General features: G+C 43.1%; 1 protein-coding gene across 1 annotated transcript in view; it reads right to left on the bottom strand.

Moving 5' to 3' along the window:
• The window catches only part of FRAS1 (Fraser extracellular matrix complex subunit 1), a 393,348-nt gene that overhangs the window by 92,657 nt on the left and 287,390 nt on the right, over positions 1-13,301 (bottom strand). Inside the window, exon 38 of the mRNA XM_087935788.1 lies at positions 3,634-3,785. Coding sequence (XP_087791914.1) covers positions 3,634-3,785 — 152 coding nt within the window. The remainder of the gene's footprint in view (positions 1-3,633; positions 3,786-13,301) is intronic.

Genomic DNA, 13,301 nt, shown 5'->3' with positions numbered 1-13,301 from the left:
GCATTTTGTTTGCTTTGGGGAATAAGCTGCTTGCATTTTCATGTTACTGGGAGGGATGTTAATAGCTAGGAGGGGGAAAAATAGTTAACGAGGAAGACTGCATTTTATTTCTAACTTTTTAATCAATCCGGTGCCCTTTCAATCTGCCAGATGGAAGCTGTTGACGATGCAGGATGGGGAATGTTAATAGCAACACAACTGTGGGTGGGGGGAGCCACATTGAGAAAGGTGATGATTCATGGATTGACATGAAATTAAAAAATCGGTTGCAAGAGGAAAGAAATGTCACTGGGATGGATCCAGAGAAGCAGAGATGTGCAGGAAATGGGGGAAGTGTTTCAGAGGTGGCATTCAGTAGGTTCTGACCAGTTCTGGAGAACCAGTAGCGGACATTTTGAGTAGTTCGGAGAACCGGCAAATCCCATCTCTGACTGGCCCCACCAACTCCATCTATTCTCTGCCTCCCATTGAGTCCCAGCTGATTGGCCGGGTCTTCTTTGGTTGCCCTGCACAGGAGAGCGGAGCTGGAAAGCAGGTTAGTGGGGTGGGGAGGGAATGGGGACTTTGCAGTAACCTTCACTCAGGAGCGAGGAGGGAATGGGGATTTTGCAGTAACCTTCCCCTGCCACACCCTCCAAGCCACGCCCACAGAACTCGTAGTAAAATTTTTTGAATCCCATCACTGAAATGTTTCCTTCTGGGCTTAAAACAAAACCATAACAGAGATTCTCAGAGGTATATTCAACTGCAGGAAAAATGGATTCCTGGCCCACTTTTTATATCTATATCTATATCTATATCTATATCTATATCTATATCTATATCTATATCTATCTATCTATCTATCTATCTATCTATCTATCTATCTATCTATCTATCTATCTATCTATCTCTCTATCTATCTATCTATCTATCTATCTATCTATCTATCTATCTATCTATCTATCTATCTATATCTCTACCTACCTACCTACCTACCTACCTAAGCATCCATAAGTGCTTAGTGAACAGTAAATTGTCTGGGTTAATGTATATTATACACAATAGTAATAACAATAATAATACTATCTAGGTATAAATAATAATCTTTCAACTTCTAACATTTACATATACATAATAATTATAACGTATTCTACAGTATTATGTCTCCACTATACATAATACTATTTTCCCAATTTCTACTGGCCCACTTCTTTGAAGGCCACCCAATGTCACCAGGTCTGGATGAAAACCCATTGTTCTTGCTAAAAGCACATCCTTCAGGATAAAAACAAATGAACATGTCCCAATCGTGAACGGTCTTTTCTTTGTGCCCCCAAAGACACCAAATATAATGGTGCCATTGCTTGTATTCACGACACTGAGCAAGTAAGATCTAGCAGGACAGGCTTTAAGGATTGATGGAGAATCTCACGGTCCCCAAAGAGAAACACCCCCATTCCTCCTTATAAAATAATTCATAGTGTTCAGAATTCAGCTGTCTTTGTTCAGGCTAGAAATCAAAAGAGTGTAAGTGCTAATCCTGCCTTAGGTATGAAAGCCAGCTGGGTTATTTTTGGTCGATCTCCAGGAGACTGTGAGTTCTAGTCTTGCCTTAGGCATGAAAGCCAGCGGTACCGATCACCAGGAGACTGTGAGTTCTGGTTCCCCTCGAGGCATGAAAACCAGCTGGGTGATTTAGGAACAATCTCCAGGTGACTGAGTTCTAGTTCTGACTGAGGCATGAAAGCTGGCTGGTGTTATGGCCCACCAGCGGCCAGCAGATTTGGACAGTGAAGATGTTGGGGAGGAACAAGGGCCAGTCCTGGAGTCTGGGGAAGGCTCTGGCGAGTGCTCTGTGTCGGAGGCAGAGATGGGGCCAGGGCCATCTGACAGTTATCAGCTGCCTTCAAAGTCGGACATCAGTGAGGCAGAAGAACAGCTGGAGCCTGTTCCCAGTACGTGCATGCACAGAGCTGCTAGAAGAAGGGAACAGCTAAGGAACAAGGTCAACTTGGGAGTAAAGGCACAGGTGGACGGTGAGTGGCCCCTCCCATAGGGAATAAAAGAGGAGCAAAAGGGGAGTGGGGTTTTGCAGGAGACAATTAGTTCATTTGGGTGAAGATCTGTTCCTGCATTCTTGCTACAGTGTAGCGTCTGAAGGATATCGGCCTGGCAACTCTCCAAGCCTGATAAAGGTTTGTAATTGTGAATCCTCTTGAAAGACTGTGGGCCAGGACTTTGCTGGAGAGGAATTCACTGTAGACGAAATAAAAGGGGTTTATCGGGACGAGGAGTCGGCTTCATGCTGTTGGGGAAGCCTAGGCCAGAACAGCTGGGTGACTTTGGGCCAACCACCAGGAGACCGAGTTCTAGTCTCTCTTCAGGCATGGAAACCAGCGGGATGATTTAAAGCCAATTTTCAAGAGACCGAGTTCCAGTTCCGTGTGAGGCATGAAAGCTGAGTAGTGTGACTCTGGGAGTCTATGAGTTCTAGTCTCATCTTAAGCATGAAAAGACAGCTAGAAGACTTTGAGCCAGTCATTCTCTCTAGCCCGTCCCACCTCAGAGTTTTTTTTTAATGGGGAAAATAGGAGGAGGATGGAGCATTAGGTTTTTTTTATAAATAAGTATTGATTGATTTATAAAAGTCATAAAGGCAGGCTAAAAAAAATATTAAATCACTCCTGCCGGAAGTCCATGCCTCTCATGTAGACCCATGCTTTTCTGTTCTGTATGAAGGTCACCGATTTCAATTATCCTTTTTTTTGCGGGGGGGGTGGAAACCTATATTTGCCTCCAGCATTAAATGATAAATCAGAGAATCTCAAAAGAAGAATAGCTTGGGGGGGAAGACTCTGAAGACTGGTACTTTTTCAAATCTCTCCCTAATCTTTTTTTTCTCTCAGCCGTTAAGGTCACGACTCTTGTTTTTAAGGGAAAAATATACCTTAAGAACCGATGTCTTTTCTTTCAGGAATTTTCTTTTTTTCATTTCTATAGTTCCTGCTTCCCAGTTTCATTCGTTCCAACCTTCACACACACCCTAGCAGAGTATAGAATGTGCAATAAAACCCTGAATATTTCAATTGCCAACTCACCAACTATTCAGTGGTAGGATTCAACATTTTTTTTACTACCGGTTCTGTAGGTGTGGCTTGCTGGGCGTGGTGTGGCGTGGCTTGGTGGGCGTGGCAGGGGAAGGATACTGTAAAATCCCCATTCCCTCCCCATTCCTGGGGGAAGGATATACTGCAAAATCCCCATTGCCTTCCCACTCCACTAACCTGCTTTCCAGCTCCGTTCTCCCGTGCAGGGCAACCAAAGGAGACCCAGCCAATCAGCTGGGACTCAATGGGAGGCAGAGAAGAGATGGGGGCGGGGCCAGTCAGAGGTGGGATTGGCCGGTTCTCCGAACTACTCCATATTTCCGCTACCGGTTCTCCAGAACCTGCTGAATACCACCTCTGCAACTATTCAAGAGAAAGAGCGCTAGGGCCTGTTTTTGAAGAAGTTCACACATATCACACGCAGGAATTTTCACACACAAAATTGGAATTTTCTCCAATTTTCTCATAATGAACGTCACAAGCCTTGTGACGTTCATTATGAGAAAATTGGAGAAAATTCTTAGGCGCAGCCGCAAACGTTTACCTGATTCTTTGCTGGTTAATGTCTTCCATTGTGAAATTATAGACCTCCGAAGACTCATCCGATTGCCCTCCAAAGGCTGTCCGCATAAGACTGCCGTACATCGGAAGAGAAATGAGCTGAATCCTTATCTCAGAATCTGGGGAATTGTCATCCTAAGAACAGAGGTAAGATTAAGAGAAAAAAAAACACTGTCATATCCATTAAGATAATCATTGAACAAAATAGGAAAGATGCCAGATTTTTTTTTTTTTTTTTGGTCACCACATTACAAAAAAGATGTCGAGACTTTGGAAAAAGTGCAAAGAAGAGCAACTAAGAGGATTATAGGACCGGAGACTAAAAGATATGAGGAATGGTTGCAGGATTTGGGTCTGGCTATTCTAGACAAAAGAAGGACTAAGGGTGATATGATAGCATTGTTCCAATATTTGAGGGGCTGCCACAGAGAGGAAGGGGCCAAGCTATTTTCCAAAGCGCTCGAAAGCCAGACGAGGAATAATGGATGGAAACAGACTGAACCTAGAAATAAGGAGAAATTTTCTGACAGTGAGAACAATCAACCAATGGAACAGAAGTTGCTTTTCGAAGTAGTGGGAGCTTCATCACTGGAGGCTTGCAAGAAGAGACTGGACTGCCATCGGTCTGAAATGGGGTAGGGTCTATTGCCTGGGAATGTTGTGGTTAGCCGGCAGCAGGTGCGGACAGCTGAGGAGAGCGAGGACTCAGATGAGGGGTCAGGACCATTAGGGAGTGGACTGCTGCCTTCAGAGATTGTGGGGGCTGGCAGCAGCGATGAGGAGGTTCCTGAGTAGCCTGTGCCAAGTATGCGTGCGCGCAGGATTGCTCGTATGAAACAGCAGCTGCAACAGCACGGGCGACTCGGGAGTAAGGCTGCAAGGTAATGGCCCCTCCTTCAAGAAGATAAAAGCCGGCTGTGAATCGGATGTTCTTTGCACGAAGCAAAAAACGTTTTGAAACTCCAGCCTTGTGGACATTGCAATATCTTAAGTTGGTTTCTGAAGACTCTTGTGAAATATTTCTTATCTGTTATTCTTGGCAAGCCTCGCACAGTTTTGGCAAGGTTTGTGCTTATCAAAGTTTGCAGCAGCCTTTTAACCGGGGATTTGTAAGAATCATTAAAAGGTTTCTGTTCCCTTTGGTTCGTGTTTGTTTTATTGGAAAAGGGTTTGGGTCAGAACACAAGGTCCCTTCTAACTCTGTTAATCTAATCTAGTCTAATCTAACCTAACCTAACCTAATCTATTCTCCAAACTACCAGAAGGCAGTACAAGAAGCCATGGATGGAAACTAATCAAGGAGAGAAGCAACCTGGAACTAAGGAACAGCTTTGCCTTCAGAAGTGGTGGGTGCTTCATCACAGGAGGTTTTTAAGAAGAGACTGGACAGCCACTTGTCTGAAATGGTATTGGGTCTCTTGCTTGACCAGGGGGCTGGACTAGAAGACCTCCAAGGTCCCTTCCAACTATTTGACTGATTGAAAAGAAGAGTCCTGCCTTTAGTATATTTGAAAGCTATAAAGGAAGCTCTTGACTTGTGACTGGTCACTTATGACCAAGTTTCAAAATTCCAAGAGCTGACCTTTAGCCCTGTGGTCACATGATCACATTTAGGCGCTTGGTTCAACTGGTTTGTATTTATGGCCGTTTGCAGCAACCTACAGTCATATGAATACACATTATGACCTTTTTGGGTTTTTTGGCCATTTTCCAGCGTTTACTTCCAGTTCCAAGAAAGAAAGACCCCCCTGGATATGAAGGTAGTTCTTGACTTACAACAATTCATTTAGTGATGATTCCAAATTACAATGGCACTGAAAAAAGTGACTCATGACCATTTTTCACACTTACAGCCATTACAACATCCCCATGGTCAAGTCATCCAAATTCAGAGGCTTGGCCACTGATTCATATTTATGACAGTTGCAGGGCAACCTTCTGGCAAGCAAAATCAATGGAGAAATGAGATTCACTTAACAACTGTGTTAGGGATTTATTGGCAACTGTGACAAGAAAGGTCATAAAATGGAGCAAAATGCACTTAATGAGTGTCTCAATTAGCAACAGAAATTTGGGGCTCAAATTTGGTCATTAGTGGAGGACTACCTGTAATGAGTTCATTGAACAACCGTCACATTCCTTTAATACAGATACAGATAATCAGATTTGGAAGGGACCTTGTAGGTCATCTAGTCCAACCCCCCGCCCAAGCGGGAGACCCTACACCATTTCTGACAAATGGCAGTCCAATCTCTTCTTGAAAGTCTCAACTGATGGCGCTCCCACAACTTCCGAGGGCAACTTCTCTTCCATTGGTTGATTGTTCTCACTGTCAGAAAGTTTCTCCTTGTTTCCAGGTTGAATCTCTCCTTGTTCACTTTCCATCCATTATTCCTTGTCTGGCCTACAGGAGCTTTAAAAAATAGCTTGACCCCTTCCTCCCTGTGGCAGCCCCTCAAATATTGGAAGACCACTATCAAGTCTCCCCTGGTCCTTCTCTTTACTAGACTAGCCAAGCCTAGTTCCTGTAACTGTTCTTCGTATGTTTTAGCCTCCAGTCCCCTAATCATCCTGGTTGCTCTTCTCTGTACTTTTTCTAGAGTCTCAACATCTTTTTTATCATTTGGTGACCAAAACTGGATGCAGTACTCTAGGTGTGGTCTTACTAAGGCTTTGTTGAGTGGTACTAGTACTTCCCTTGATCTTGACTGCATCCCTCTGTTAATATGACTTAGGATTGCATTAGCTTTTTTGGCTGCTGCTGCACATTGCTGACTCCTATTTAGCTGGTTGTCCACTAAGACTCCAAGATCCCTCTCACAGTTACTGCTATTGAGCCTGGTTTCACCCAGTCTGTATGTGTACTTTTGGTTTTTCTTGCCTAAGTGTAGGACTTTACTTTTCTCTACAATGAATTTCATTTTGTTAGATATGGCCCAGTGTTCTAGTCTGTCAAGATCCATCTGGATCTTGAGCCTATCTTCTTGGGTGTTAGCTATTCCTGCCAGCTTAGTGTCATCTGCAAATTTGATAAGTTCCCCTTCTATTCCCTCATCTAAGTCGTAAATGAAGATATTGAAGAGTACTGGGCTAAGACGGAACCTTGTGGCACCCCACTGCTTACTTCCCTCCATGTAGACTTAGACCCATTAAGGACTACTTGTTGAGTACGGTTTGCCAGCCAGTTGCGAATCCATCTAGTGGTGGTGCTATCTATCCCACTTTTTTTCTAGCTTACTAAGAAGTAGGTTGTGGTCTACTTTATTGAATGCCTTGCTGAAAACTAAATATATTATGTCCACAGTATTTTGATGATCTACTAATTTCATCACTGTGTTGAAGAATGAAATAAGATTGGTTTGGCATGATCTGTTTTTAACAAACCCGTGCTGACTGCTAGTTATTACTTTACCTGTTTCTAGATGTTGGCAGATCTGTTTTTTTATTATCTTTTCCAGTATCTTCCCGGGTATTGATGTTAGGCTGATTTAATGACTGTGGTGTTCACTTAACAAACACCACAAAAAGGGTTTTTAAATCGTACATGGTCATATGGTTACCCCGTAACAACTAGCATAATTCTGGGCTTAATTATGGTTATATGTCATGGACTGCCTGCACTGTACATAAGAACAATCTTGCTCCTATAATGTTATTCTGTACTATTCTGTTTAAATTCTGTTGCACTGATTGTAAAGTTAAAGAAAAAAAATTATGCAAAGTATTATATACTGCAATTCTAATTGAATAAAAACTTTTTAATCAGTTGAGTCAACGGATTGATTGGCCTGGTGAATCAATTGATTAAGGGGAGAACTTTGATTCTTTGCCAATTAATACATTGACTTAAACAGCATTTAATTAAGAGAGGTACATCCAATTAGTTAAGATTTTTTTTTAAAACTGCTGATTATTATGATTTCAGTAATGGGTTTATTGGCCTCCTTTAATTGAGTACATATATATTTATTCATTGAAAAAAGGCAATCGATGAAGCAAAAGATTCTTCAAAACCGTTCATGACTTCAATATCAAAACATTACAAAATAAAATAAACCTACGGATGTAGCACATTCATCAATAATTATTCAACCATAAATAGCACAAAATCAATTGTAGCAGTAAAGGTTACACATATACAAGATGTTATTTGAAATCAGTCAACCTTTAAGAAATCCTCAAGTCTTCATTTACACTAATATTACCACAATATTTATAAGGGGAAAATATACATAAATCATATCAGGTGTGAAGAATCAGGAAGAAACCTTAAGTTCTAGTCAAGCTGATTTATTGCTCATACTTATAAACATGAATCTAGCCAACTAACGGTCAGCATTAAATTGGAGCTAGATAGGAGTTAATAGCATTCAAGAGAGATTGGATTTAGACCGCTTGCGAGAACATAATGACTCTAAGCCAGTTCCTCTCTTGACTCCACCCTCAGGCTTTGTCTGTCCTTCTCTTACAATACAGGTAGTTCTGTTCTGGCCTGTCGGCTGTTGGCCCCTCCAGCAGCCGAATCAGAGGAGGAGGAGGTGTGGGAGTCAGGGTCAGCATCAAGGCAACCTGAGAGCTCCAAGGGGGAAGAGGAAATGGAGTTGTCAGACAGAGAGAGAGAGACAGAGGCAGAGCCTGGGCCATCCTCAGCCCTCAGATGGAGAGTCAACAGCCCCCAGGTCTGGAGGTGGCTGATGAGGAGGAGCAGCTGGGTACAGTGCCAGACACTCAGATGCACAGAAGGCAGAGGAGAGGAGAGCAGTGGAAATCTATGGGCTGGTCCTTGGGACAGAAGAACCATGGCTGCTAGCAAAGCCTCACTAGCTCTGAGGATAAAAGGCAGGAGGCGGAGATGAATAGATGTGGCAAAGTCAGCCACATCTATTCATCTCCCTGCTGGACAGACTTTTTAACTTGTGGTGAGAGAGAAACTTTTAGCCGGGATTGCTGGCGCTCCTAATAAAGGAATCACTGATTTAACTTCAGAGCGTTTGTAGCGTTTGACAATTGCCTCACTTAGCAATAGGAATTTTGGGCTCGAGTGTGGTCATAAATCGAGGACCAGCTGTAATTCAGAAGATTGAAGAGCATGTGGAAGGAAGAAGGGTAGTGATGGCATAACAGCGAGGCTCTTATAGACTGGAACAGAGTGGAGGATATAGCAGGAAAACCCCTTGCAAATACAGGTAGTCTTCGATTTACAACCATTCATTTATTGACTATTTATTTATCATGACTCAATATGAATCAAATCTCTCTCTGCCTCTCTCTCTCTCCCCCTCACTTTCTCTCTCCCTCCTTCTTTTTCTCCCTCCCTCCCTTTCTCTCTCCCTACTCCCTCTTTCTCTCCCTCTCCCTCCCTCCCTGTCTCTCTCCCTCCCTCCCTGTCTCTCTCTCTCCCTTCCTCTCCCTCTCCCTTCCTCTCTCTCTTGCCCTCCCCCTCTCTCCTTCCCTCTCACCTCCCCTCCCTCTTTCTCTCCCTCCCTTTCCCTCCCTCTTTCTCTCCCTCCCTGTCTTTCTCTCTCCCTTCCTCTCCCTCCCTCTTTCTCTCCCTCCACCTCTCTCCTTCCCTCTCCCCTTCCCTCTTTCTCTCTCCCTTTCTCTCCCTCCCCTCTCCTCTTTCTCCCTCCCTCCCTCTTTCTCTCTCCTTCTTTCTCTCTTTCTCCCTCCCTCTCTCTTTCTCTCCCTCCCACTCTCTCTCTCTTTCCCTCCCTCCCTCCTTCTTTCTCTCTCCCTTCCTCTCCCTTCCTTTCTCTCTCTCCCCCTCTCTCTCCTTCCCTCTTTCCCCTCCCTCTTTCTCTCTCCCTTTCTCTCCCTCCCTCTCCTCTTTCTCTCCCTCCCTCTCTCTTTCTCTCTCCCTCTCTCTCTTTCTCCCTCCCTCTCTCTTTCTCTCCCTCCTTTCTCTCTCCCGCTCCCGCTCTCTCTCTTTCTCTTTCTCTCCCTCCCCCTCCCTCTCTTTCTCTCTCCTTTCCTCCCTCTTTCTCTCTCCCTCTCTCTCTCTTTCTTTTCCTCCTTCCCTCCCTTCCTTGAAGATGCAGGTAGGAGAACAGGCTAAAACCTTTGTCAGGCAGGAACAGTCAAGGGGAGGTGAGCCTTCTACATTACAGCCTGGTTTTCTTTGTGCAAGGGTCGATTTCCTGGCCCAGGATCAGCTGTTGTCTATGCATCATAAAAATGCGAACGGACATCGGCCTCCGTGCCCAGATTGTGCTAGCAGATCTATGAAATGCCAGAAAGCACAGGCCAACTTCCCACCTGCCAGAAAGTCAGAACCAGGCGGTTGGCTTCCTGGCATAGCCACAGGCAAGGTTCCCCTTTGTCTGGATGTAAGTTAAAAAAGAAAGCTAGAATAATTCAGACTCGCTGCAGGCTAAGCGATGCTCCTGGGAGATGATCCATCTTGTTCCCCCATGAGTGAGATAAGACACCACCCTCCCCTCTATAACACTGAAACTCAAAGAATCATTAGGATTAATTATGATTAATGGTAATTAATTGGTAAGTTTCCCCTGTCCAGTCATGTCTGACTTTAGGGGGGCGGTGCTCATCTCTGCTTCCTAATAGAGAGAGCCATCATTGTCTGAAGAGGCTTCCATGGTCACGTGGCCAGCATGACTATATGCTGAGACGCATGGAATGCTGTTACATTCCCACCAAAGTGGTACCTACTTATCTACTCGCATTTACATGCTTTTGAACTGCTAGGTGGGCAGGAGCCGAGGCAAGTAACGGGAGCTCACCCAGTTGTGCGGCACTCTGATCTCAAACTACCAACCTTCCGGTTGACAAACCCAGCATCTTAACTGCTAGGCCACCGTGCCTCGCCGCTATAAGCACTGAAACTCATTGAATCACTAAGACTAATCTCTTCTGGTCTGATCTATCTCATTAAGATTGGTATAAGGATAAAACAGGGAAAGGGGGCGGCTTTTTTGAATATTTGGAGGGGAAAGGCAGAATAAAAATGAAGCAGAGTTAGTCCTTAACTTACAAGCGTAACAGAGACTGCTCATTACAATCATAAGTAACGGTGGTTGTTAAGCAAGCCATCATGTGGCTGAGAAGGAGAGGAAGAGGATAGGAAGTGATAAGGATAGACACTGGATTATCCCGAGGAACAGGCTCTCCTTGGTAGTTCCTTGACTGTTTTCTTTTTCATTGTTTGTTTGGTATTATTCCCTGCTTATCTGAATGCTGGCAATGGTCTGTTCTCATTGTTTTGTTTCCTTTTTAAGCTTTTTTATTGTCTCTTTTAATTAACGGTGTGCAAACTCTGTGTGCCAACTGATGGCTGATTGGTTTGAATGCCAAGTTTCCAGAAATTCCCTAGCATTTTTGGATTTAGCTGGGTCTAGGATGCTCATAGTTTCCTAGTTGAAATTATCATCAAATCTGTCCGTGTATGGCGAGATTAAGGAGTTTTCATGCATGCACTCGGCTAGTTTCCTTCTTGTCTGACTTAGTGGCTGTTACAGCCTTTACACTGTATGTTGCAGGTAACATCTGTTTTTATTTCTTGAGCTATTGGGTTTCTTAGTTAAGTTATAAAGTTTTGGAGTGCTTTAGTTGATCTGTGTGTGTGCTACAGTGATGCTGTATGATTCAAATAGCACAGAGCATGATTCTCTATACAGAAAAAATACAGAAAGGGGTCAAGCTATTTTCTAAAGTGCCTGTAGGCCAGACAAGGAATAATAGATGGAAATTGAACAAGGAGAGATTTAACCTGGAAATAAGGAAAAATTTTATGACAGTGAGAACAATCAACCAATGGAATAGCTTGCCCTTGGAAGTTGTGGGAGTGCCATCACTTGAAACTTTCAAGAAGAAACTGGACTCCCATCTGCCAGAAATGGTGTAGTGTCTCCTGCTTGGGCAAGGGGTTGGACTAGATGACCTACAAAGTCCCTTCCAACTCTGATTATAAATAGTCTGTTGGTTGTTTCTGAGATATTTTTGATGTATGGTAGTATCTTTTTCATAGCTCTGTTGGTTGTGCTATAGTGTGTTGTGAGGTGAGGCACTTTTTGATAATGATTGATTTGACAATTAATCTAAATAAAAAAATAAAGAACAATTCCTCCAATCTTGAAAAAAAGGCTTCATCCATCATATTTAACCCAGAAAGTTATCTCTGAGGTTTTATTATCCTAATATTAAATACAATCTGAGGAAAGGTAAAGGTGAGCCAAGAGTATGTATGTAATGAGCCGTGGTGGCACAGTGGTTAGAATGCAGAATTGCAGGCTGACTCTGCCCACTGTCAGGAGTTTGATCGGAACCGGCTCAAGGTTGACTCAGCCTTCTGTCCTTCCAAGGTGGGTAAAATGAGGACCCAGATTATTTGGGGGGCATATGCTGACTCTGTAAACAACTTGGAAAGGGCTGTAAAGCACCGTGAAGCGGTATATAAGTCAAGGTGCTATTGCTATTGCTATAATGTGGCTACATAGAAAGTGAGTAGAATCTTGTGCTATCTTAAAGGAAAACTAGTGTTAGGAAATTATTGTTTGATCCTGTATTACGTGCATTTATTTACTTCTGTTAAGGACAGTGAACGCTGGGTGCTTACCTATATGAGATCAAGAAAAGGATTCAGGAACCAAAACAACTGAGTATGTTGAGTGTGTACAGGTAGTCCTTGAGTTACAACAGTTTGTTTAGTCACCGCTCGAGATTACAACGGCACTGAAAAAAGTGACTTTTCACCATTTATTACACTTACAACCATTGCAGCATCCCCAGGGTCATGTGATCAAAATTCAGACGCTTGGCAACTGACTCATATTTATGACGGTTGCAATGCCCTGGGGTCATGTGATCCCCTTTTACGACCTTCTGACAAGCCAAGTCCATGGGGAAGCCAGACTCACTTAAGAGCCGGGTTACTAACTCAACAACTGCAGTGATTTACTGTGGCAACTGTGGCAAGAAAGGTCGCAAAATGGGACACTTAACAACTGTCTCACTTAGCAACAGAAATTTAAGGCTCGTAAGTCGAGGATTGCCTGTAGAGCAGTAAAAAGAAGCATTGCAGTATTTTTCAGATGCTGGGGATGTTTTAGAAAACGAAAACGTGAAAGATCAGGATTAGAGTCAAGGAGTGATTGATTGAGTGAAAATAACCAGGAAAAGCTAAAACGGTATCAACCCATTGCAAATAAATCACTGAATTTTACTGAATTAATCCAATTGGCTAGGTTTGCAAACAACTGAACTATTAAGTAATTATATTGACATGTACATTCACCCATTCTGCTTTATCCTAGTATGTTGTATGCACTCTCAACATAACTGGATTAATAAGAGATGCTTTCCAGCAATGAAATGCTTTCACAAGTAGTTGGTTAAACATAAAAGGTTATGTACAATCTACAGAGCCTTTTGTATTAACATACTGCAATCATTTCTATTGGAGAATTTCAAATTCTTCCTTTTTGGTATGGGCACAAGTCATGAGATGTTATTATAACAAAAAGAAATTTTGACCCCAGAATTTGGCAAGACATGGGCTGTCTTACACCAGAGTTACAAAGAGGTTGTCTTCAGTCACATGATCAGCAGCGGCCTTTATATTTGTCAGGGACACTGAAAAATGTCCTTTCAGAAGCTGCTGAGAACTTTATCATTCCAAAACGAACAAAATCAACT

This window comes from Pseudonaja textilis, chromosome 6 (genome assembly GCF_049901715.1).
Source record: "Pseudonaja textilis isolate UNSWEBS1 chromosome 6, rPseTex1.2, whole genome shotgun sequence".
Taxonomy (NCBI): Eukaryota; Metazoa; Chordata; class Lepidosauria; order Squamata; family Elapidae; genus Pseudonaja; species Pseudonaja textilis.
Note: the sequence above shows the minus strand (reverse complement) of the source record. Positions and strands in the feature narration are given on the sequence as shown.